This window comes from Protopterus annectens, chromosome 2.part1 (genome assembly GCF_019279795.1).
Source record: "Protopterus annectens isolate FY-2018-M chromosome 2.part1, PAN1.0, whole genome shotgun sequence".
NCBI lineage: Eukaryota > Metazoa > Chordata > Ceratodontiformes > Protopteridae > Protopterus > Protopterus annectens.
In genome coordinates, this window is record NC_056729.1 from 341,188,736 (window position 1) to 341,211,889 (window position 23,154).

Consider the following 23,154-nt stretch of genomic DNA (forward strand, 5'->3'; position numbering starts at 1 on the left):
TTGTAAAGAACTTAGTGACCTCTCTGGGTATACTGTCAATGAAAAGAAATCCAAACTAGTACCCACGCAAAAAAATTCTATTCTATTCCTGGGAGCAAGCCTAGACACAGCATCCCAGATGGCATTCCTTACACCAGAAAAACAAACCTATGTGACAGCCTACTTCTCTCAACTAGCCAACAGACCCCAGTTATCCACAAGGAAAATCCTGCAAGCTCTGGGGTTCATGGCTTCTTGCATTCTACTCGTTCCATATGCTAGACTGCATATGAGAAAACTACAATGGTACCTAAAAAGCCTTTGGTGTCAACACTCCCAAGACCTGGAAACTCTTATACCAATGATACCTTGCTTAAGGAAATATTTCCTTTGGTGGACAGCAGCATGCAACCACAACAAGGGACTACCCCTCTCACAACTCCACGCCTCCCAGACCCTCACCACAGATGCATCAAACTATACCTGGGATCCACACCTGGACGGCAGGTGCATTCAGGGCTAATGGAGCCCAAACCAAATACATCTGCACATCAACCAAAAAGAGATGTTGGCTGTTCCGCAAGCTCTGACAGCCTTCAGATCCCTACCCTCCCTGGGTCCTCTACCCTCCCTGGGTCCTCTACTGATAAAAACAGACAACACCACTGTGATGTGGTATATCAACAAGCAAGGAGGGACTCACTTGTATCCTCTGTGCAGGCTCGCCATGACCCTTTGGCATACAGCCGCAGCCAAGCAACTACATCCTCAGCCATGCAACTACACCTGCTAGCACAATTCTTGCCAGGCTGTCTAAACTCTCTGGCAGACAACTTGAGCAGAAATCTTCTGGACCCACATGAGTGGCAGCTAGACCAAAGAACTTTCACCCTTGTAACCCAGAAATGGGGCACCCCAAAGGTCAACCTATTTGCTTCCCACTCCAACCATCAGCTCAGCAAATTCTGTACCAGGGAACCTCACAGCAAGGTCTGGAAAGTGGATGCTCTATCCTTCCAGTGGGTCAACCTCTCGGTCCATGCATTCCCCCCTCTACCGCTCATTACAAGGGTACTGCTCAAAGTAAGGGAGGAAAAACCAAGGGCAATCCTGATTGCCCCAGACTGGCTATGCCATCACTGATACCCTCTGCTGCAAAGCCTGTCACCACTGCCACCATGCCATCTCCCTCAGATCCCAACACTCCTGACCCTGAGGAATGGAGAATTCATGCATCCCCAATTGCAGACCCTCGGTCTGTTAGCCTGGCTTATTCCCTGACCACTGCACAAGCTACCAATATAAGCAAACAACTTCTAGATGTTATACGCGAGGCCAGACGCCCTAGCACTAGAAAATATTATGCTGACAAGTGGAAAAGGTTTTGCACCTGGATCCAGGCTAAGGGAGCCAGAACTGCACAGCCCTCCCTACCTCTCATCCTGGATTACCTGGCTGACCCACTACACAGGGGTCTATCCTTCTCTTCCATTAAAATTCATGCCTCTGCCACCTCTTTTCTCCCACCCTCTCATCAAACAGTACCTAAGAGGGGCTAACAACTTGAGGCTACCCCAAAGAGCACCTACCCTATCTTGGGACCTTAATTTTGTTATGTAAAAACTCACCCTGCCCCCTCCCCCACCTTTGAACCAGCAGCTTCAGCAGAGTTAAAGTTCCTCTCTTGGAAGACAACCTTGCTTCTGGCCATCACTTCAGCTAGAAGAGTATCCAAGCTACAAGCACTAATGGTTGTAGAGCCCTTCATCATTTTCCATGCTGACAGGGTCTCCCTCCGGACTAACCCATCCTTCATGCCAGAAGTGGTGTCCAAGTGTGTGGCTCTCAACCAATCCATTCGTTTGCCCACCTTTTTCCATAACCCACAAAACAAGGGTGAAAGGATTCTGCACTCTCTAGATGTGCACAGACAGCTCCGATTCTACTTAAGACTAATTAATTTAGGAAGACTGATCAATTGTTAGTCAGCTTTGTTACAGGAGCAGAGGGCAAGACCTATCCATTTCCAAACAAACCATTTCCAAATGGATAGCACACTGCATCCATTTCTGCTACAAGCAGCAAGGGAAACCTCCACCCGAGGGGTTCAGGACACATTCTACCAAAGCAACTTCCATCTCTGCAGCTTTCCTCAGAGGGGTCCCCACCAGGGACATCCTGGAGGCTGCAACATGGACATCTGTTCATACCTTCACCAAGCATTGCCACCTGCCTATCTTCTCCAAATCCAGGACAGGCTTTGCCACAACAGTCTTGCAGGGCATTCTAGCCAGCCCTTGGTCTTCTTGACTGCCTCCACCCTTTTCTTCAGCTTTGGGAATCAACCCAAATGTGATGACTGCAACAGTGAAACACGGAGAACATAGTACAGTTGTGTACACTTACCATAAATGTAGATGTTCGAGTATATTCACTTTTGCAGTCGTGGTTTCCCTCCCTCCATCCCCCTTATCTCTCTCAATTTCTGTCTGTCTCTCTCTCTCTATCCTTACAAGGATGTTTTGGTATTTACTTTCTACTTGCGGTGTTCTTCCACCATAACCTAGCTCCCTCTTGGGGGGCTCCTGATAGGGCAAGGAAAAACTGATGTAATGGCGTTGGCGGCTTTAATTTATAACACCGACGACCTGACATCAGTCCTAGAGTGACGGCAACCGACACAGAACTACTAAGCCACTGGTATTCGGGCTGACTGAGGGCTACCCTGGCAGGGATAACCCAGATGTGATGACTGCAACAGTGAATCCACTTGAAACATCTACATACACAATTGTACTTTCCCCTTCCTTTGGTCTCACCTGGTCTATCCACTGTGGACTCTAGATCCCTCTCCAGATCTGTTGTCCCATCCCTCAGGGCACTCCCATGCAGATCTCCTGAACCTGAAACTAACAGCTTGGTTACTCCACTTCCAGTGATGGCCAGAACTCCCAGACTTTCTTCCTCAGTTAGAAAATTTTTGATTGTGACACAAAAAACGTCCACAAGGAAGCTATATAAGAGTAAGTGGAAGAGGTTCTTTTTTGGGCTCATCACAATCTGGACCCTTTTACAGCTCCAGCTCCTGCTGTGTTAGATTTTCTGGCTTCTGTTTTTCATAACAGAGCTAGTTTTTCTACAGTGAAAGTGCAATTGGCAGGCATTTCCAATTTTCACATAGGGGAAAATTCCTTTTCTCTAGCCTCATCTAAATTGTGCAAGGCCTTTTTAAAAGGTACCTTTCTCCTTTGTCCTTCTATCAAGGAACCTGTTACCCCCTGGGATCTCACCTTGGCCTTAGTCTCGCCCCTTTTGAGCTTTCAGCTAAGGTCGATTTAAAGTTTCTGACTTGGAAAACCATCTGCTTGTTGGCCATTACCTCATCCAAAATAATATCTGAATTACAGGCTTTGTTTTGCAAGCCTCCATATTTGATTTTTCACAAAGACAGAGTTACTTTGCATACTAACCCTTCTTTTTTGCCCAAAGTTGCTTTTCAGGCTAACATAAACCAAGTTATCAACCTGCCTGTCTTCTTTCCTAATTTTTAAAACAGAAGATAGTATCAACCTCATATGTTGGACGTACATAGAGAGCTTTGTTTCCGTTTGAATAGAAGCAATATTCTTAGGAAATCGAATCAACTTTTCATTTCCTTTTTTAAGACCAAGTTGGGTAAACCAGTTTCCAAGGTTACCCTGGCTCAATGGATTACTAGTTACATTAAACTTGCTTACTCCACAAGGGGCATCCCCTTACCATGTCGCATTAAGGCTCATTATACTAGGCCAGTTTCCACCTCTTCATCTTTTTGGTCAAAACTTCCCATTGATGAAATTTGTGCAGCCGCTACATGTTCAAACCACCATATCTTTATATTGCATTACAGACTAGACATTATTTCCAGGAACAGAGCCTCTTTGGTTCTGCTGTTCTCCTGAATATCCTTCTTTGAGGGCCGCCCAAGTTCTTCTTGTAGCTGGGAACTGTCCCATAGGTTGAAGAGCAAATAAAGGCAACAGCATCAGATAAAGAAATTATGTACTCACCATAACATTCCAGCTGTGTTGTTGCTTCTTGTTTGCTCTTCAACCTTTCCTCTCTCCATCCCCCTACCTGTTGAAGGACTTAATGGAATTATTTGGACAAATACTTCATTACTGTTTGAGCTCCTGAAGTATTCCTTGCTGATTTACCCTGTTGTCTTTGGGTAATTTCTACTTGCTCGTATGATTAGATGATGTATAGTGGTGCAGCAAACTCGATCTGAGGGATTTGGAGGAGAAGAGCATTGTGGATAGAGGAGGAGCTCAGATGTTTGATCCTGGAGGTTTGGTATGCGGCGGAGTAATTTCCGATCCTCTGATCTGAAACCCAGAGTTTGAAGAGCAAATGAGAGACAACAACACAGATGGAACATTACGATGAGTGCATAACTTTTTTATATCTTTTTGAACCTAACTAATAAACAAAAAACATATAAAAAATGAAAATTTCAAATAATATTTAGGAAAGGATAAATTCATATACCTAATTCTTCAAACATACCTAGATTATTAAATCACAAAGCCAATTTATCATTGTTCATTGAGATCAGGTTTATATAGTGCCCCCAAATTGATGATCCACAATCTTTCTTTTTGTTCTAAAATTTTTGTTCTAAAATTTTGTGTTTAGAAATATCAGACAAATTCAATACCTACAAAATAAAATAGGCTGCCATATGTTCTAATGCAGCAGTCTCCAACCTTTTTTGCACCAAGGACTGGTTTCATGCAAGACAATTTTCCACATACCGGCCATCATGCGCACACAAAAATAAAGCATAGTAAAGTGCGTAATAAGTACAACTCACCATAACGCAGAATCAGTGGGAGCCCTGAGCTTGTTTCCCTGCAACTAGATGGTCCCATGTAGGGGTGATGGGAGACAGTGACACCCGAAGTGTGTGCCTTATGTTCACTCTAGTCCATAATTTTGTTTAGTTGCTGCCATTGCAGAAAACCCCACTCTAAGTTTTTAAGGGCAATATTTAAAGTATGTCCCTATTATTTGTGGCTCTGTCCAGGTTTATTTTGCCAGAGGTTGAGAGGTATGGTTGAGAGGTACAGAAATCTAATGGAAACCTTTTTCAGAATCTAGCAATTTTCTAAGTTTATAAGAACAATATTTAAAATCTGCACCCATTTTGGATTCTTTGTTTCCCCATTATTTTTGGCTTTGTCCATATTTCTTGTGCTAAGAGTTTGAGTGGTATGCTGCATACAGCTGAATTAGATCTCAAAGGCACTAGTAACTAGCACCTACAATGATACTGAAATAACACATTAACATATTTATCTGACATTTCAAGTTCTGAAATATCCCATCTCATGTTGTTTCAGGGAATGGTATATAAAAAGTAATAAAACAAAAACTTCCACAAGAAAACAGTTTTGAATGGTGACCTGTCAGTAACAACTTCCATCCTCATTCAAAACTTGCCTGGACCAGTAAAAGGCCGAGCTGGAAGAAGAGCTGCCCGGTTCCTCTCCAAAGTCAGCAGATGGGAGCAGGGGCAGCAGCTGTGCATCCTCCAGGACCATTTTTGTATTGTCGCTTGTAACACATTTTCGGCCATTCAAGACTTTTTATCAGTTTGACCATATAGCAGTCACGTGAAAACTATTGCCAGTTTGTGATTGGATGAATTGCGGTGCTTGCCATTGTCTCCCTTTGCCACAGGTGCGGTTAGTTGATTGGTTTGTATACTGCAATGCCGATTGGCTGTAATTGCGGTATATGAACCAATCAAAACTTGCGTAGCAGAGTCACCACTGTTTGATGCAAAACAGTGGGCCATGTCAATGTTAATAGCGGAATGTTTTACATGATTCAGAGCACTTGGCTGCTCAGCTTGCATTCTGTCAACTTTCTAAGTTTATAAGAGCAATATTTAAAATTTGTCCCTATTTTTGGGTTTTTTCCCCCTATTATTTTTGGCTTTGTCCAGATTTTTTTGTGCCCAGAGATTGAGAGCTATGGGCTCTGTCCAGAATTATTGTGAGAGGTTGAGAGGTATGCAGACCTCTTAATTCATGCTGCTGCCAGGGATCGCTGCCACTCTGTACTCTAACTCTCACACTCTCTCTCTCTCTTCTCTCTTTCTCATGCACACACGCACACACACACACGCACGCACACTTTTTTCCATTTCATTTATTTTTATTTTATACTTGTTAAACAGCAAAATGCTTAGTGAGCGTAAAATAACGTTTCTCTCTATCTCACTGTTCATTGTCTCATACACACACATACGCAATCTGTTCTGCTTTCATACTCACACATTCTGCTTTCATGCACGCATTCATAGCGGCTTGCTTGATCTCACTGTTTACACTCTCATACACACATATACAGTCTCCTGCTTTCATGCACGCTTTCACTCACACACACACACACACACACACACACACACACACACACACACACGGAAACATAATCACACACACACACATACATAGACGCATTCACTTTTTTGTTTCACTCCCTTCTGTGTGGTCTGGTAACAAATGATCCACAGCCGGTACCGGTCTGCGGCCCAGTGGTTGGGGACCGCTGTTCTAATGTATGTTTATACAAAGCACTCCTTGTACGTCTTCAGTTAATATCACTCAAATGAACAGCTATTCTTTGTTTTAAAGGCCTTGACATTTGTCCAACATAGAATGCACCACATAGACATACTGACATGTACATTACCCATCCAGTATTACATGTAATCAAATATCTAATATCAAAAACTTTTGATTTATTAATAGAGGTGAACAATTTAGTTCTAGAAATTGTCTTACAGTAAATGCAGTTCCCACAAAATGTGCTGACCTTAATAATCATCCTATTAGATCCACTATTTGCACAGACTTTTTTTTTTTTTTTAAACCAGAAAGGTATTCACCTGTGGTTTTACTTTTTCGGTAACCAAAATGGCAGTATTCATCAAGGCATTGCTCAAGAAATGTACCTGTCTTTAGGAAATGCCAATGTTTATTAATAACTTCTCAAATTTTGAAGGTATTGGTATCATAAGTAGTAATTAATCTAGGTACTGACACAGGTTCACTGGATTGTACATTCTTATTTATAGATTTTAGCAATTCTTCTCTCGAATGATTAGTGGCTGTAGTTTGTGCATGTTTTACCAGTCTTTCATTGTAGCCTGTTTTAATAAATAAACATGGCTTCCATTTTAGCTGCCTCTGATTCAATTAGTTTCATCAAATTCCAAATGCGCCTCAGTCTTAAAAATTGTGCTGTAGGTAAGTTTTGAATTATATGACTGGAATGATAGCTAGAGGCCTCCAGCATGGAGTTTCTGGTAAAAGGTTTGCAATAAAGGTTTGTAGCCATAGTGCCATCAATTAATTTCATTACATTTATGTCTAAAAACTCTCTATTAAATAGATCAGTCTTGCCCAAAAATTTTAAACAAAAAAGTATTAAAGTTCAAATATTCAACAAATTCCTTCCAAGTATCCACAAGACCCGTCCAAACAGACCAACAGTCATCAAAATATCTCATAAAAAGGTCTGCATGTATAGCGGCAAAAGTATATGCCCATAGCAGTACCTTTAACTTGAAGATGTACCATTCATTGTTATACCTAAATGCATTGTGTTCAAGTACCAAGGCTAATAGCTTCAATACAAATTCAGTATGTATTTCTGAAGAAGTACCTCGACCAGTTTTTGCGGTACTTGTACATCATTCATAACATTGGTATCTTTAGTACATGGTCTTACAAAATCTAATTGGAGTGAATATAGACTACTTACATTAGTTGAATTTGATGTAAATATAGTTTACATTAGAGAATGATATAAATAAGTGTGCTGTTTCTTTAAATCCAGAAGTTTAAATTCATTATACTGCTATTTCCTGTATTTCACTGATGATGCCAGTGGACGGAACTGGTCTGCAAATGTGAAATTTCCATCTGTTTGCTGTTTGTTTTTACATTCCCCAGAGGATTAAATCTGGCATTATTTGGACTGTTATTACATTTTATTTGTGGAATGCTGAAATTTGTTAGATGCTGTGGTGTTATTGGTATGGTTATGTGCATTTCCTGGCTGTTTTGTGCACACAGTTTGTATGTGTGTGTGTGTGTGTGTGTATGTATATATATATATATATATATATATATATATATATATATATATATAGAGAGAGAGAGAGAGACACACACACACACTGAGAGAAAGTGAGATATATTTGGCGTCAGGCACCCAACTGAATGTGCACTACACTGAGACCTAGTAGAGCGATGTTATAACACTGAATTTGCAGATAACACACACTATGCATGCTCATTTTGGTTTGATTTTGGAATGGGGATACCCAAGTAATATAATACAGGAAGTTAAAAATGTGAGGGAAGCTGGTATCCCAAATAATAAAATATCAGCCATGGATGAGAGGAAAACAAAAGATTATGCATTAGCTTGTGTGTTACAAAGTTCAGTTAATATAGCCAGCATAAAGCAGATAGTTAAGAATAACTGGAGGTTTCTTAATAATTTTGCAGATGTAAGGGGAATTACTGGAGATATTCCAGTATTTCTTTCCCGAAGGGGGAACAATTTAAAAGAATATTTATATAAAAATAGTTTAATTAGTTAACAGAAGATAGTAAAGACATGTTGAGATGTGGTAGTTGTAGGTTTTGTCAGTTTGTATTTGTACTTGAAGGAAGTGAAGTGAGGATAATAGCAAAGAATTGTAATATTAAGTTACGACTTGAATATAATTGTAAATCTAAATTTGTAGTTTATGTTGTTTTGTGTGGGTTTTGTTCTGCGTTTTATATTGGTAGAACATGTAGAGAATTTTACAAAAGAATGTATGAACATCTAAGGGCTGTAGATATCAAAGAAGCCGATAATGGCTAAGCAATACAAAAACATAGTTGGAAATAAATAATACGTGCTAAACTATAGTGTTAGGTTAGATGTGAAAGATGAATTAAATTGGAAAGAATATTGTTGGCAGGTAAAATGTAATGCATGGAATTTTCCTGGTATGAATGAAAGGGAAAATTACAAAGTGGTCTTGAAAAGGCAAGGGTTATAAATCCTTGACTAATGTTAAGTCACATGATTTTAATTAAATGTGTTTAGTGAGGTTTTCAGTGAGTACAGCTTGGTCTGAAAAAGTTTCATAAGTGGGACAAAAGTGCTTACCAGTTGTATGTTGTTGTTTTTTGACTAATAAAAGTGAGAGAGTTTTATTTTAAGACCATTGATACATTTTGCTTTTAGTGCAGTCTAGTTCACGTTTGTTTATGAGACTTTCTGTGGAATATATACATATAAATAAATAAATTATGTATGTATGTATATATATATATATATATATATATATATATATATATATATATATATATATATAGACCTACTTCTGTTTGTCGAGAAATCACTTAGTCGACAAACAAAAAGTTGAGCCCACTTAAGCCAAAGTGCACTTCAATGAAAGTGCACTTTCGCGAAAGCCAATTAACCAAATTGGGGGAAAACATAAAATAAATGCTACAGACACAGTTTTGTAAGGGGCCAAACCCCCCATGCACCCCCATGTGAGTGGCTGTGCCCCCTACACCCCCGCTTCTGAGTTTGCACTACAGTGGAGAAAAGGATATATTTCCTTATCCCCACTGTACCGTGCTTCGGTGAATCAGCTTTCACGAAAGTGCACTTTTGTTGAAGTGCACTTTCGCTTAAGTGGGCTCGACTTTCTGTTTGTAGACAGTGATTTTTTGACAAACAGAAGTAGTAGTATGTATAGTGTATGTATGTGTATATATATATATATATATCTATATATATCTATACATCTATATATATATATATATATATATATATATATATATATATATATATATATGTAGGTTCCCCCACATTTTGTCGAGTGCTGTTTCTTTGACAAATGCATATTGATTAAAGTTGACAGTACGGATAGCTGAGTGGTGGAAATGTCGATGGTGAGTAATGTCGACACAGGTAAGTTGGGAAGGAGTGGTGAGTGCATTTTTGCATGTGTAAGTTAACGTTGGGGTCAGGCATGAGTGAAGGATAGGTGTTGTATGTTTGTGTTCAAATCCCTGTATTTTAGGGGTAGGGTAATGATTAAGCTAGGGGATGGATACAGTGTTGATGTTCATCGTGCATACAGCTGCAGTCATAACAGATGGGTTCTCCTGCCGTCAGGCGGGTCCTTGGTCGGCTGAATTCCAAAGTCTAGGTCCGGCGTTGGTTGTCGTCACTTCTTCCTTGACGTCAGTGCGACAGGGGTATAAAGGGACCAGCCGACGCCATTTTCTTCAGTCTTTCTTGCCACACGGTGCCCGAAGCAGAAGCAGTTTGCAAGTGCCGGTCGGCCAGCTCCTGAAATTACGAAAATTTTGAAACCGAAGTCTTCTTGAAAGCTAAGTACCCCGTTGGGGAAACTTGTCTTGCCTCAGACTGATGTCAGACAAAGTTAATAATTGTATTTCTTGTGGGAAGCAAATACCGCATAAGGATTTCCATTCCCTCTGTATACCTTGTTTAGGCCCAGACCACGACGTCTCGGTCTGTCGCTTTTGTGCTACATTCAACAAACGCACTATTAAGCGTCGGGCGGAGTTCGCCCAGCATTATTTTGGGAAAACATTTAACTATATTATGTCGTCGGATACTCCGACTCCAGTTTTGTCAAAAAAACACAAAGATAAGGACCGACACACGAGGTCCGCGGCCTCTACCGACACCACGCTAAAGCCGACTACACGTGGTCCGGTTCTCAGCGAGGCGCCTATGCAGCCCCTGACTACCGACGACACTTCTTTGGCGGTGTCTCCTGTACCCGAGGTCGCAGGCTCCTCGGCCCACACCCCGACTACAGATACCGAAGCCACTCTTGGCGTTGAAACTCAAAATGTGGACAGGTCCACCTCCACTCAAGGTGTCTTCAGACCTTCCTCTTCTTTCTCCATCAAGGCTTTCACTAAGTCTAAAGCTACCATGCACTCTGAGACAAGCTACACAGGGCTCATCTCCAGGCCCCATGCCTAAAAAACAGATGCTTAAAATGGCTGAGGATTTAATTACTCTTATCAGAGGTTCTCAACCCCCACCGGACAAAAGGCCCAGAGTGGAGGAAGATTCCCCCTCCTCTGATCAGGGCTCCATTATTTCAGAGCACTCTGATGATCAGGAACATTTTTACTCCCCTTTTGAAGACTCTGATGCGGAGGAGTCCATCCCTTCTGTATCCCCCCCAGAGGATTACTCATTTGGGGAAACTTTGCATACCTTAAGGGAACACTTCCACTGGGAAGGCCAAGATTATTCAGATTCCAAGAAAAGGCTTAGGGAATTTCTCTTGCTACCTCAGCACAGGCCTCTGGCTATACCTCCTGTCTTGGACATCCTAGATGATGTTTACTCGGTGGCCTGCCTTAACCCGGACTCTCTGCCTCCAGCTCCAGTTAAGCTTGACAGGTACTACAGGGTTCCTGACTCACACCAATTTCTATACAAAAGCCATGCTGCTGACCCAGAAACCATCTCACAGGGCCCCAAGAGAGTTAAGGCCTCCACTGCTAAAAATCCATTACCTTCAGAGAGAGATTCCAGATCCTTAGAAAGGTGGGGAAAAAAGATATATACCTCGGCTACCTTAACCATGAGGGCCTTAAACTGGTCAGTTCCATATGCTAAAATACCAACAGTTTTTGTTATCACAATTGAAAAGTAAAATGTCACAACCTGAACAACCAGACTTGAAGGAGTTGCAGGATTTGATGCATAGTGCAGAACAAGTGGGTAAGCATACCTTACAATGTGGTTTTGATGCTCTAGAGGCCTCATGTAGAGCTGCTGTTACAGGATCAGTCCTACGTAGACATGCCTGGCTCAAGGAACAAGCCTTGCCTGATCAAGTCAAAGCTAATTTACTAGACGCCCCTCTTCAAAAGGATGTACTATTTGGTGCTAATGCTGAGGAGGTATTAAAGAAAATGGAGGAAAAGGCTAAATCAATGCAGACTGTGAAAGATTTTCTACAGGTACAACCCCCACGTTTCAGTAGAAATTGGCCTTCCAAAAATTGGTCCTTTCCTGCCACGGACAGACCCCAAAGAGGCAGATAGAGGCACCCGAGGGGCAGAGGACAATCCCAAGGATCGTTTAGAGGCAGACAATGGCAAGCTCCTACACAAAGAGGTGGTGAGGATAACTCGCAATCTTTCAGAAAGCAAACCCAATGACTTTCCCCTTTGCATGCCAAGCAAGTCGCAAATGGCAGCCCCCTTAGGAGGAAAGCTGGCATTATTTTCAAAAAATTGGCATATTGTCACAAAGGACAAATGGATCCTGGACATTATAAACAGAGGCTACAAATTCCATTTTCACACCCTTCCAAAAATGAGAGGCATGCCAAACCTGCCACACAATCAAAGGGCAGAGGCACAAAGGCAAATTACAGATCTCATAAACATGAAAGCTATTCAAGAGGTACCTACGCACGAACAAGGTCAAGGTTTTTATTCCAGGCTATTTCTGGTACCAAGGAAGGGAAAAGATTGGAGACCTATTTTGGACCTATCCATCCTAAACACATTTCTACTCGTACCAAAATTCAAGATGCTCACTCTACAGCAACTTTTTCCCATGCTGGGCAAGGAGTCTTGGCTGGTAACATTGGACCTCAAGGAGGCATACCTGCATGTTCCAATCAGACAAAATTGCAGAAGGTACCTCAGATTTCTTGCAGGTTCAACCCATTATCAATTCTCTGCATTGCCCTTTGGCTTATCTACTGCGCCCAGAGTATTCACGAAATGCCTGGCATCAGTAATTGCCTACTGCAGACTTCAAGGGATACAAATATACCCCTATTTGGACGACTGCCTGATCCAAGCGGACAGCAAGCACATTCTTCTGAAACATCTGGCTTATGTAATAATGTTGTTGAACTCTCTGGGATACACAGTCAACAAAAAGAAGTCAAGGCTAATACCGTCTCGGAAGATAATTTTCCTGGGTACCAACTTGGACACAAACACCCAGATGGCCTGCCTCACGCCAGAGAAGCAGGGGCAACTAATTCAATACTTCAGAGCACTAGCAAATTGCACCAGGCTGACTGCAAGGAAAATCCTGAAGGCTCTGGGATTCATGGCATCTTGCATCTTACTAATCCCATGTGCAAAGCTGCATATGAGGAAACTACAATGGTACCTGAAAAACATATAGTCTCAACACAGCCACAGTTTGGAAACAATTATACCACTAATTAAATGTCTGCAAAAGGAATTTCTGTGGTGGGCTCAAGCATGCCAAACAAACACAGGTCTTCCATTCAGCAAGCCTCAAGCAAATCAAGTCATCACAACAGACGCCTCGGACTATGCCTGGGGGGCGCACATGACAGATCGGTGCTTTCAGGGCAAATGGTCCAAAAAAGAAAAGCACCTTCACATCAATCAAAAGGAAATGCTAGCAGTAATAAATGCTATTATAGCTTTCAAGGACCTTCTACAACCAGGTCAACTATTGATAAGAACGGACAACACCACAGTTATGTGGTACATAAACAAACAGGGAGGAACACATTCTTGCCCCCTATGCAGACTGGCCATGTCACTTTGGAACAGGGCCATGGACTTACAAATGGAACTACAAGCACAGTACTTGCCAGGCAAGGAAAACACGCTGGCAGACAACCTAAGCAGGAATACGACAGATCCACACGAATGGAAATTGCATCCAAAAGTTTTTACAGAAATAATCCAAGAATGGGGAAGGCCAGACATAGATCTCTTTGCCTCTCACAAAAATCACCAATTGACAAAATTCTGCTCAAGGATTTTCCATCCAAAGGCCTGGAGAGTGGACGCGCTCTCTTTCAGTTGGACATCAATGACAGTTTATGCCTTCCCACCTCTTCCTCTGCTGCCCAAAGTTCTATTGAAAACCAGAGCAGACAGACCAAGGATGATTCTCATTGCTCCGGACTGGCCAAGGCAACACTGGTACCCACTCCTGAGGAGTCTGACGCATTCCCCACCATGGACCCTGCCTCTAATGCCTCTTCTTCTGACTCAGCGCAGCTTCAAAACTCTTCACAGCCAGCTAAAAACACTCAATCTAGCCGCATGGAAGATTCCTTAGCATCACAACAGACCCTACTCTCCAAGGAGGTGCAGGATGTCATTTTGGAGGCCAGAAGGCCATCAACTAGAAAAGCTTACTCCGCAAAATGGAAACGGTTTTGTGTCTGGAATGAGAAAAAGGGCCAGGATCCTGGAAAACTGAATTTACCTCAAATACTACAGTATTTGGCTGAGCTGCTAAGCAGTGGACTTTCATTCTCCTCCTTCAAAATCCATGCCTCAGCCATTTCTGCAGAATACAACACTGATCCACCTTTATTCTCTCACCCTCTCTTAAGACAGTTCCTCAGAGGGGCTAAGAATCTAAGACCTCCAAGGAAACAACCAATACCTGCTTGGGATCTTAATTTCATTCTGGAAAAACTGACCTTGCCTCCCTTTGAGCCAGCTGCCTCATCAGATTTGCAATATTTGTCCTGGAAAACAGCTTTCTTTCTGGCTATCACCTCAGCTCGTAGAGTTTCAGAACTACAGGCTCTCATGGCTGTGCAGCCTTTTATCATCTTCCATCAGGACAGAGTTTCCTTATGAACCAACCCGTCCTTTATGCCTAAAGTGGTATCCAGGGTAGCTTTAAATCAGGCCATACATTTACTTACTTTTTATCCTAATCCTCAAAACAAAGGGGAGAGATTACTGCATTCCTTGGACATCCACAGACAACTGCTGTATTATTTGGACAGAACAAAGCCTTTCAGAAAATCAGAACAGCTCTTTGTGTCCTATGCTGTAGGAGCTCAAGGAAAGCCAATTTCCAAACAGACATTCTCAAAATGGATAGCCCACTGCATACGCTTTTGCTATTCCTTTCATGGCAAAACTGTACCTACAGGCATTAGATCTCATTCCACCAGGGCCACAGCCACCTCTGCAGCTTTCCTCAGAGGAGTTCCTACCAAAGATATTTTGCAAGCAGCCACTTGGAGTTCTGTGCATACCTTCTCCAAGCACTACAACCTACCATTATACGCCAAAACTAGAGCAGGCTTTGCCACTGCAGTCTTGCAGGGCATTTTGGCTACTCCTAGTTCCACCTAGTGCCTACCACCCCTTTCTTAGCTTTGGGATTCTACCCATCTGTTATGACTGCAGCTGTATGCACGATGAACATAGTACAGTTTTGTACCTACCATAAATGTAGATGTTCGAGTGCTAATACAGCTGCAGTCCAGGTTTCCCTCCCTCCTTCCCCTCTTGGGACGGGCCTATAGGCTAACACATCCTCATACAACCTGATTGGGGTATTCATTTATGATGTATTTGCTTGCAACTACTGTATTTTGATTATATTACACTGCATTATTACACCAATTTAGGTATTGCCTTCCTTTTGGGGGCACCTGACATCTGGGGCAAGAAAAACTGAAGAAAATGGCGTTGGCTGGTCCCTTTATACCCCTGTCGCACTGACGTCAGGGAAGAAGCGACGACAACCGACGCCGGACCTAGACTTTGGAATTCGGCCGACCGAGGACCCGCCTGACGGCAGGAGAACCCACCTGTTATGACTGCAGCTGTATTAGCACTCGAACATCTACATTTATGGTAGGTACAAAACTGTACTTTTGTGTGTGTCTGTGAGTGTTTGTCAGAGTGTGTTTTGTGTAGTAGTAGTGTTATAGGAAGTTTTTTTATGAAGGTAAGGTGTAGAGTTAGAAAGAAAGGGGCAATGTTATGGTTAGCACCCATTACTAAGATGGTGCAGTCCACATTAGGAGAAAGACAGACTATATGAGTCTGTTGACCAGTTCTTTTGGTGGGTTTCATGAATATTTTGCCCCAAAGGGCAGGGCTGGTGCGCAGTAGAATGATGTGCTAAAGCTAATTCATAAAAAATGTTGTACAGTAGGGCAAAACCTTGTGTGTGGTATTAACCCATTGTATTGTGGTAGTGATATGTGCACAGAGTGCACACAAATGAACCCCTCCAGAATTATACACAATTCATATACACTGTACTAGCTGTGTGTGGATTGATCCTAGATGGATAAGTTATTGGACCAAAACTGTGCACCTGCGGTTGATGTAGTACAGTTGAAAATTGATTCCCCTTCCTTACTGATGTGTTTTTTTATCTTACAGAGCTGAACAGCAGCATTAGTTCCAAGTTAAAAAAATAAATAAATAAATAAAAATAAAAATAAAAAACTCTCTTTTGTGTGGTAGTAGAAACTTTACTTTCAGCAGAGTTCCCTATGGTGCAGACGTGCAGAAATCATTCTGTCCATGTTCTCACTCACAGCTCTTGCTTGTGGGAGCTCTCAGAGCAATATATCCCCTCATTATCATATTTTGGTAATGTCCCTCTGTATGTCATCATACCAAATGAGTTTAAAAACATTTTTGAGTGACTGTGTGATACAACAGTGTAGCAGAGCACAGCAGGTACAGTTACTTAGTAAGTGTGACGGACCTTCCTAGGTAGCTTTCCTTGCTGCTTCATGTAGCTGTACTGCACAGGGATCAAGTCCCCAGCACTATTGTACATAATGCAGCACAGCACTGTATGTGTGTGCCACTGCTCCAGTCAAAGAAAACCCCATTCTTTTGCACACCAGCTGTTATTGCTGCTGTGTGTGTGTGTCTGTGAATGATGGTAATTCTAGGTGATACACTAAATATGGTGCATAGAATGCATTTCTGCAGCTGCACTGTTGTTTATGAAGACCCAGGTCCAATCCCGGAAAAAGGGCAGGTGGACTACTAAAACAGTAGCCTTATAGTGTCGAGTTGGAAATGTAGCAGTTGGCAAGTCAGGTAATGGTAGAAAGTGGTATTTAAAGGTATGGGCATGGACGAGTGTGCACATGATGATGTTAATGCATTAGAGCTTTAAAGGATGGCTGCTTGTGAAACTGGTTGCTCTCTGAGTGACACCACTGTGTGTGTGCCCATGCACGCGCACAAGCCTGTGTGGTAGTAGGGTTATTGATGGAGGTCTCCTTCCACCTGTGTTTTCTTTCTGGGGAGCAGACCAGAGGTCATGATAAATACACAGTGTATTGCTGGATGGTGAGGGAAGTGGCACTTGTTTTGCCTTGCAGAGTAGAACAGAGCTGCTCCTCTGCAGGATGGGCAAAAAAGGTAAATCATAGTCTTTAGTATACTAAGCAAGCTGCATTGAGCTGATTTACTTTGTCTGTATTTCCCTTAGATTAGTTCATGGCATTGGAAGATCAGGTGATATTGCTGCTGTCCAGCCCAAAGCAGCAGGGTCTAGCCTTTTGAACAAGCTGACAAATTCTGTAGTTCTGGACATAATTAAGATTGCAGGTATGTCACCCTTTTAAAAATAAGAATATCATAAAAAATGTTTGCTTTAACTCTTATTGAAGGTCATGTGTTAATGGATGCAAAGAGTTTGAATGTCAGTGAGCCTAAATAAATTTCAATGCATATACAGGTTTTGTAAGGTAATAATGAGACAGGGATGCCTTATGCTGTTTTATGTGTAATTTTCTAAGTATATGTGTTTAGTACTCTTCAAAACTACAAACACACGTGCAAGATGTCTTGCATCTGTTTGTTTATTGATTTATATGTTTGTTTATGTTTTTGGCTTTTACCAGCCTTGAGCATTAGGTCACCTCTTGCACCCCTATAATACCACTTTTTCACCTGAACTGTCTCGTCAGCTTCTCTCATCATCATGTGGTGGTCACTGCTTTCCAGAGGGAAATACCTTTCAGTAGTTTCATCTTGCATCCAGGCAGTTGGGTTTAGGGTGGGCCATCATAAAGATGTTTTCTGTACCAGCTTGGATTTTTCATTTATTTCCTAACTCCTCCCCCTGTTGGCCAGCAAATGTGATGCAGTACTTGTGCTCAACACCTTTCAGGTGCATGTTTTCACACAGTGGCTATGCTGAGCTAGAGAATGATGTTCTTGGCAGATTGTTATCCCCACATGTCACCACCTTCTTTTTATTTTCTTTTTCCCAAACCACACCTTATTGCAAGTAGTATGCATATTTAGTCTGATGTTTAAAATGAAACAATAAGGTGACATTCCTGCCTAACAGTTCTTGTCGCTCCAGTTCCAGTTTGGTTCTCAGGTGGGGTGCCTTCTGTATGAAGTCTGCATGTTTTCCTTATATCCTTGTTTTAGTCTGGTGCGTTGGTTTCCTCCTACATCCGAAGTGCACCATGGGTGAGCTGGTGAGATCCCATGTTGCCCGTATATATGTTGTGTGTGACTGAATCTGTGCATAAGCACATCTTTTATTGTACTTGGGCCCTATGTAGGATTAGTATTTCTACTTGTGCTGCTTGAGTGCTGAGGTAGGTTTCAGCTGATCCTGTTAACTTGCATTGGATTACATGGATAATTTGAGAAAGAATAACAGCCTTCAAAACCCATTTATAGGCCCAGTTTATTTTGAAAATTTGACATAATTTTACATACTGTGCTATTCTGAGCAAGTCCCATAACTACATAATGCTCCTCTATCACCTAAATGAAACACTCTTGCCAGGTGGGCCTACCTTGCTGATGTGTGAATTAAAAAGTAAATAATCCTCTCTACATTACTTCAGGTTTCCAACAACTGCTAAGCCCATACCCCTTCACAGTGCTTGTTGGGATGCTAACTTATGTTAGTGTTTGCAGTCCTTCACTGGCAGATGCAATGTCTTCCAGAGTCAAGTCCCTGAAAAATGGCATATAAAACACCAGAGGGTGTATAACTTCCATGTGAATTCCAAACCCACATCTGTATGATTATGTAGACATTACTGTCAAACTTCTTGTGGTGGCAGAAACCCTTGACTTACATTTTGTCACTTGTCACGGACTGTGTGGGAACCACAGGTGGCAGTTGTGTCTCAGTGGATAAAGTCTGTTTAATGAAAGTGCTCATCTGCACAAGTAAAGCTGTTGAAGGTGTGGGACGATCTGAAGGCTCAGTAGTTTTTATTTGATGTTTTTATTAGTGAAAGTTCTAAGTCTTGAAAGTTATTCTAAGCCACAGCTATCAAATGTGGTACCCACGCAATGAGTGACAGGCTGTAACAGGATGTACCTATGAACCTGTAGCACTCTTCAAGAAAAATCTTGATGATTGGATGGGAAATAGAAAATTCACCCCGAAGATCAACTCTGTGGCTCTGCTCGACAGTGCCACAGGACAATAAATTTCTTGGGTGGCAAAAGCCAGGGTACCTTTTTGGCTGGGCTTGTATAGGCCCCAGGGCCGATAACCTAGTACCTACCTATGTGGTTCAAGGTTTTTTGCCATCACCAGTAGAGGCCTAGGAGTAAAGTCTACATCGTTTTAGGAATGGATTGGAACTGACATGGACATTGTTCACCCTTTGGAGTTTTATATTGTTACAACACCACAAGTTTAAGTGTTTACAGAAGTTACCCAAGTTGACCCTCTTAAGTTGAAGTAAAGCAACACAGATCTTACATGATCCAGTCTGTTCACTTCAAAGTTAAGACTGGTAGCCACAGGCAGCAGTTACCTCTGCACTTACCAAGTTCTCCCAGGCTTGCAGTCTTCCCATCACTCCCATAATGCACCGTGCTTCCTAACTTCCAGATATTATTTGCTACAGTTCAGGTAGTAGTTGTAGGACTCTTCCAAGCTTGCAATTGCATTGAAATACTAAGCATTTAAAAAATTACTGTTCCCCTTGGTTTTTAGTAGGTTAGGGAGTTCTTAAAAGCCGCTGTGGGTCCCTCTTCAAACCATATGGTATTTGAATCTGTAGCAAAAAAATGCACTGTTTTGTTCAGGCAAAGAAGGAAGACCAGGGGCCCATTGTGGTTGAAGTTCTTTATTGGTAAAGTGAAATTTAAAAATAATTCCAGGCAGATGAGCGTAGCTTGGTTTGTTCAAATTGAGCCTGGTGCTGATTCTTAAAAACAAAACAGAGGAATGTAAAGCATTTGTGTGAAGCCCAAGTGGGAGTGTTAATTGATTGACATTTATGTAAATAAATCTGCAAAGGCTCCAACTTTGTGGCATCTAGGTGTACATGTAAGATTAAATTAAGTTAACTTCATTAATTAATAACAAACCAGTCACTCGAACATACACTTTCTAGTTTTAAATAAAGTATTAAATTTCTAAACCACATTTTTCATTAGAAACTCAAGTTTGGCAATGAATGACTGGAACAATACAAGTGGGTGAGGGAGGGGGTTATAAACTTTATTACAGCACACAAGTAGACGTTGCAGGAGCATAAAGGGACTGGAGAAATGGCAGGGGGTGGGGGAAGTGTAGTAGAATAATAAAAACAAACATTTGTCACTGGTTTCAGTTGGTTTGGTCTGTAGAAGGAGAAGTATGCATTTTTATATAAAATAAGTTAGATTAAACACTTGTCATCTGTATAGTTCCAACTCAAAAATAAAAAAAGAACTAAAGCCATCTGTGCTCCTACGCTTTCGCAAATGCCTCGTCAGATCTGCCTGAAAACTTCTTGTGGGGACAAAAATAGAAGTACAACTTATGAAGGAAAAAAAAATAGATAAGTATTGGGGGAAATAGATTTTGGAAATTGTAGCGTTAAATGAGTTGAAGTGAGCTGCTGGTTAAGGTTAGAGTGGGTGCTTGTGCTGGGGTTTAAAGCTGGTATATTTCAAGCTCGAGTGTGACATTATTGAAGGACAGCTTGCAGTTACCAATTACTTATATTTTGTAGTTAAGTACATTTGTTTTTTTTTTTTTTTTTCCTTTTTGTGAGGAAGTTATTAGTGTTAGGCTAGGGCTGCTCTAACCTAACTACACTAGTGCAAAGAAAAACTGAAATTAATTATAATTAATAATTATAAGTTAAATTTTCCTTTCCACTTCCTCAGTGAGCACATTGAACTTAAGCTATGTGCTTTCAGCTGTTAGTGTGCTTTATTAGCTTAATATATTTTTATTACGCTAGGTTGATAATATTTTGTTTAATATGAAAAATGAAGACCAAGGCCTCATGATTTGAAAAGTGTGGGCACAAGATAATCCACCGTGACACACACAAACTCTTGTGTTGTGTGCCTGGGGTAGAACACTTGGCTGATAAATGCTACATTTTTTACCTCCAAAATGCTCCACAAATGTTACAGTAAATATAGTCTAAAATTACCCAGTGAAATGTGACTAAGAAAATGAAAATCAGTGAGGTCAGAGCAGTCATGGAAACTGATAGGCATTCTCCTCTTCCAAATCCCTTATAAGAGAAACTTCTTCACTAAGGCTAGTCTAGGTCAAGTTCTTGATACAGAGCAGGATTCCACCTCTGGGGTATCCTGATTGTAGGTAGTGGTCCTGCAGGAACTTGCACCTAGGAGGAAGTTGACTTTTACCTCTGGAAGGATGCTTTCCAAGTACCTGAAGTCTACTCCTTCCTCCTTCATGTTGGTGGTGGTGTTGATTGGGTATCTTAATAGCCCTCCTCTCCATCTTGATTGAAATCTAATGGTGAAGGTCTTAGTGAAGGCTGAGATTCAGATGGGTTTCCTGTCTTCCCCCTCCATTTTTATGGTGGCTGGAAAAGGGCCCTTGTCCACTTTGTATTCTGCTGTTTGACCAGACCCTTTTCTGACACTGGATGTTTTGCAGTGGGCAGATGTTCTTCATTCCACATTGCTGCAGTCCTAACCATTGGGTAGTCCGCTGTCCAGTCGGCCCGAATACCAAAGTATATGGCTGACGTCGGTCAAGGCGCATTAGACTGATGTCAGGACGTCAGGGTACTAATGCGCATGACCGACGTCATATCCTCAGTCTTTTTTGCCGCATGGTCCGATGCAGAAGCAGTTTTGCGAGTGCAGGTTGGCGTTCTGAAAATTTCCGAAGTCGGAGTTTCAGACCGAATCAAAGTTGGCTAAGTACCCCGTTGGGGAACATTTTGGTTTTTTCTTGCCTCAGTATTTAACCGGATGTCAGAAAAAGTGAATAACTGTATTTCTTGTGGGAAGCAGATACCGCATAGGGATTACCATACTTTGTGTATACCTTGTTTAGGGCCTGAGCACGACGTTGTTGGTTGCCGCTCTTGTGCTAGATTTAACAAACGCACTATTAAGAGAAGGTTAGACTGTGCCAGGTTAGTGTTTGGGAAGCGTTGTAATTATAAAATGCCGTCGGATGCTCCGACGCCCGCTTCGTCCAAGAAGCGCAAGGACAAAACAGCAAAGCCTAGGGTTGATGAACCGGCAGTCCCGGACGTCGGTTCTTTAGAAGGCTCAGTGGAGCCAGAGGTTTTGCCAGGAGTTTCTTTGGAGTCTCAGGCAGATACTTTACTGTTACAGGATGTGCCCTCTCAGGACATAGGCCAGGCTGAGGGGGCTTCTCAGGTAACTGTTCTTCCCTCTCTTCCCAAGGTAGTTAGAGCCTCTCCTTCTGTTTCCAAAACTTCTTTGAGAGGTAGGCCAAGTTTAGCTTCAGTGGGGGCTTCTCCTAGCACTTCAGGTTCTGTGCCTAAGAAACATATGCTTAAAATGGCAGAAGATTTAATTACTATGATTAGAGGCTCTATGCCCCCTCCTGATAAGAGGCCTAGGGTGGAACCTGAGTTTGAGAGTTTTGAACAGTGTTCAGAGGCTTCTGAGTCTTCTGCGGAAGACTTGCAGGAGTATCCTCCTTATTCTGATTCTGATGTGGATGATTCCACTCCTACAGCTTCTCCTCCTGAGGATTTCTCATTTTCAGAGACTCTGCATTCCATGAGGGAGCACTTTAAATGGGAAGGCCAAGATTACTCTGATTCCAGGAAAAGGCTTAGGAATTCTTATTTTTACCCCAGCATAGGCCCTTAGCTATACCTCCTGTGTTGAATGTGGTGGAAGATGTTTTTGCAGAGGCGTCCCTGAACCCTGATTCTTTGCCTCCTGCCCCTGTTAAACCTGATAGGTACTATAGGGTGCCTGAAGCTCATAAGTATCTGTTTAAGAGTCCTAGGGCAGACCCGAAACTGTTTCTCAGGGGCCTAAAGGTGTTAAGGCCTCTGTTGTTAAAAATCCTGTTCCCACTGATAAA

General features: G+C 41.9%; 1 protein-coding gene across 6 annotated transcripts in view; it reads left to right on the forward strand.

Annotated features, from left to right (window-relative positions):
* The window catches only part of SEPSECS (Sep (O-phosphoserine) tRNA:Sec (selenocysteine) tRNA synthase), a 1,234,889-nt gene that overhangs the window by 292,619 nt on the left and 919,116 nt on the right, over positions 1-23,154 (forward strand). For all 6 annotated transcript variants that reach the window (XM_044062171.1, XM_044062175.1, XM_044062174.1 and 3 more), the window contains one exon: positions 17,329-17,447. In XM_044062171.1, coding sequence (XP_043918106.1) covers positions 17,329-17,447 — 119 coding nt within the window. The remainder of the gene's footprint in view (positions 1-17,328; positions 17,448-23,154) is intronic.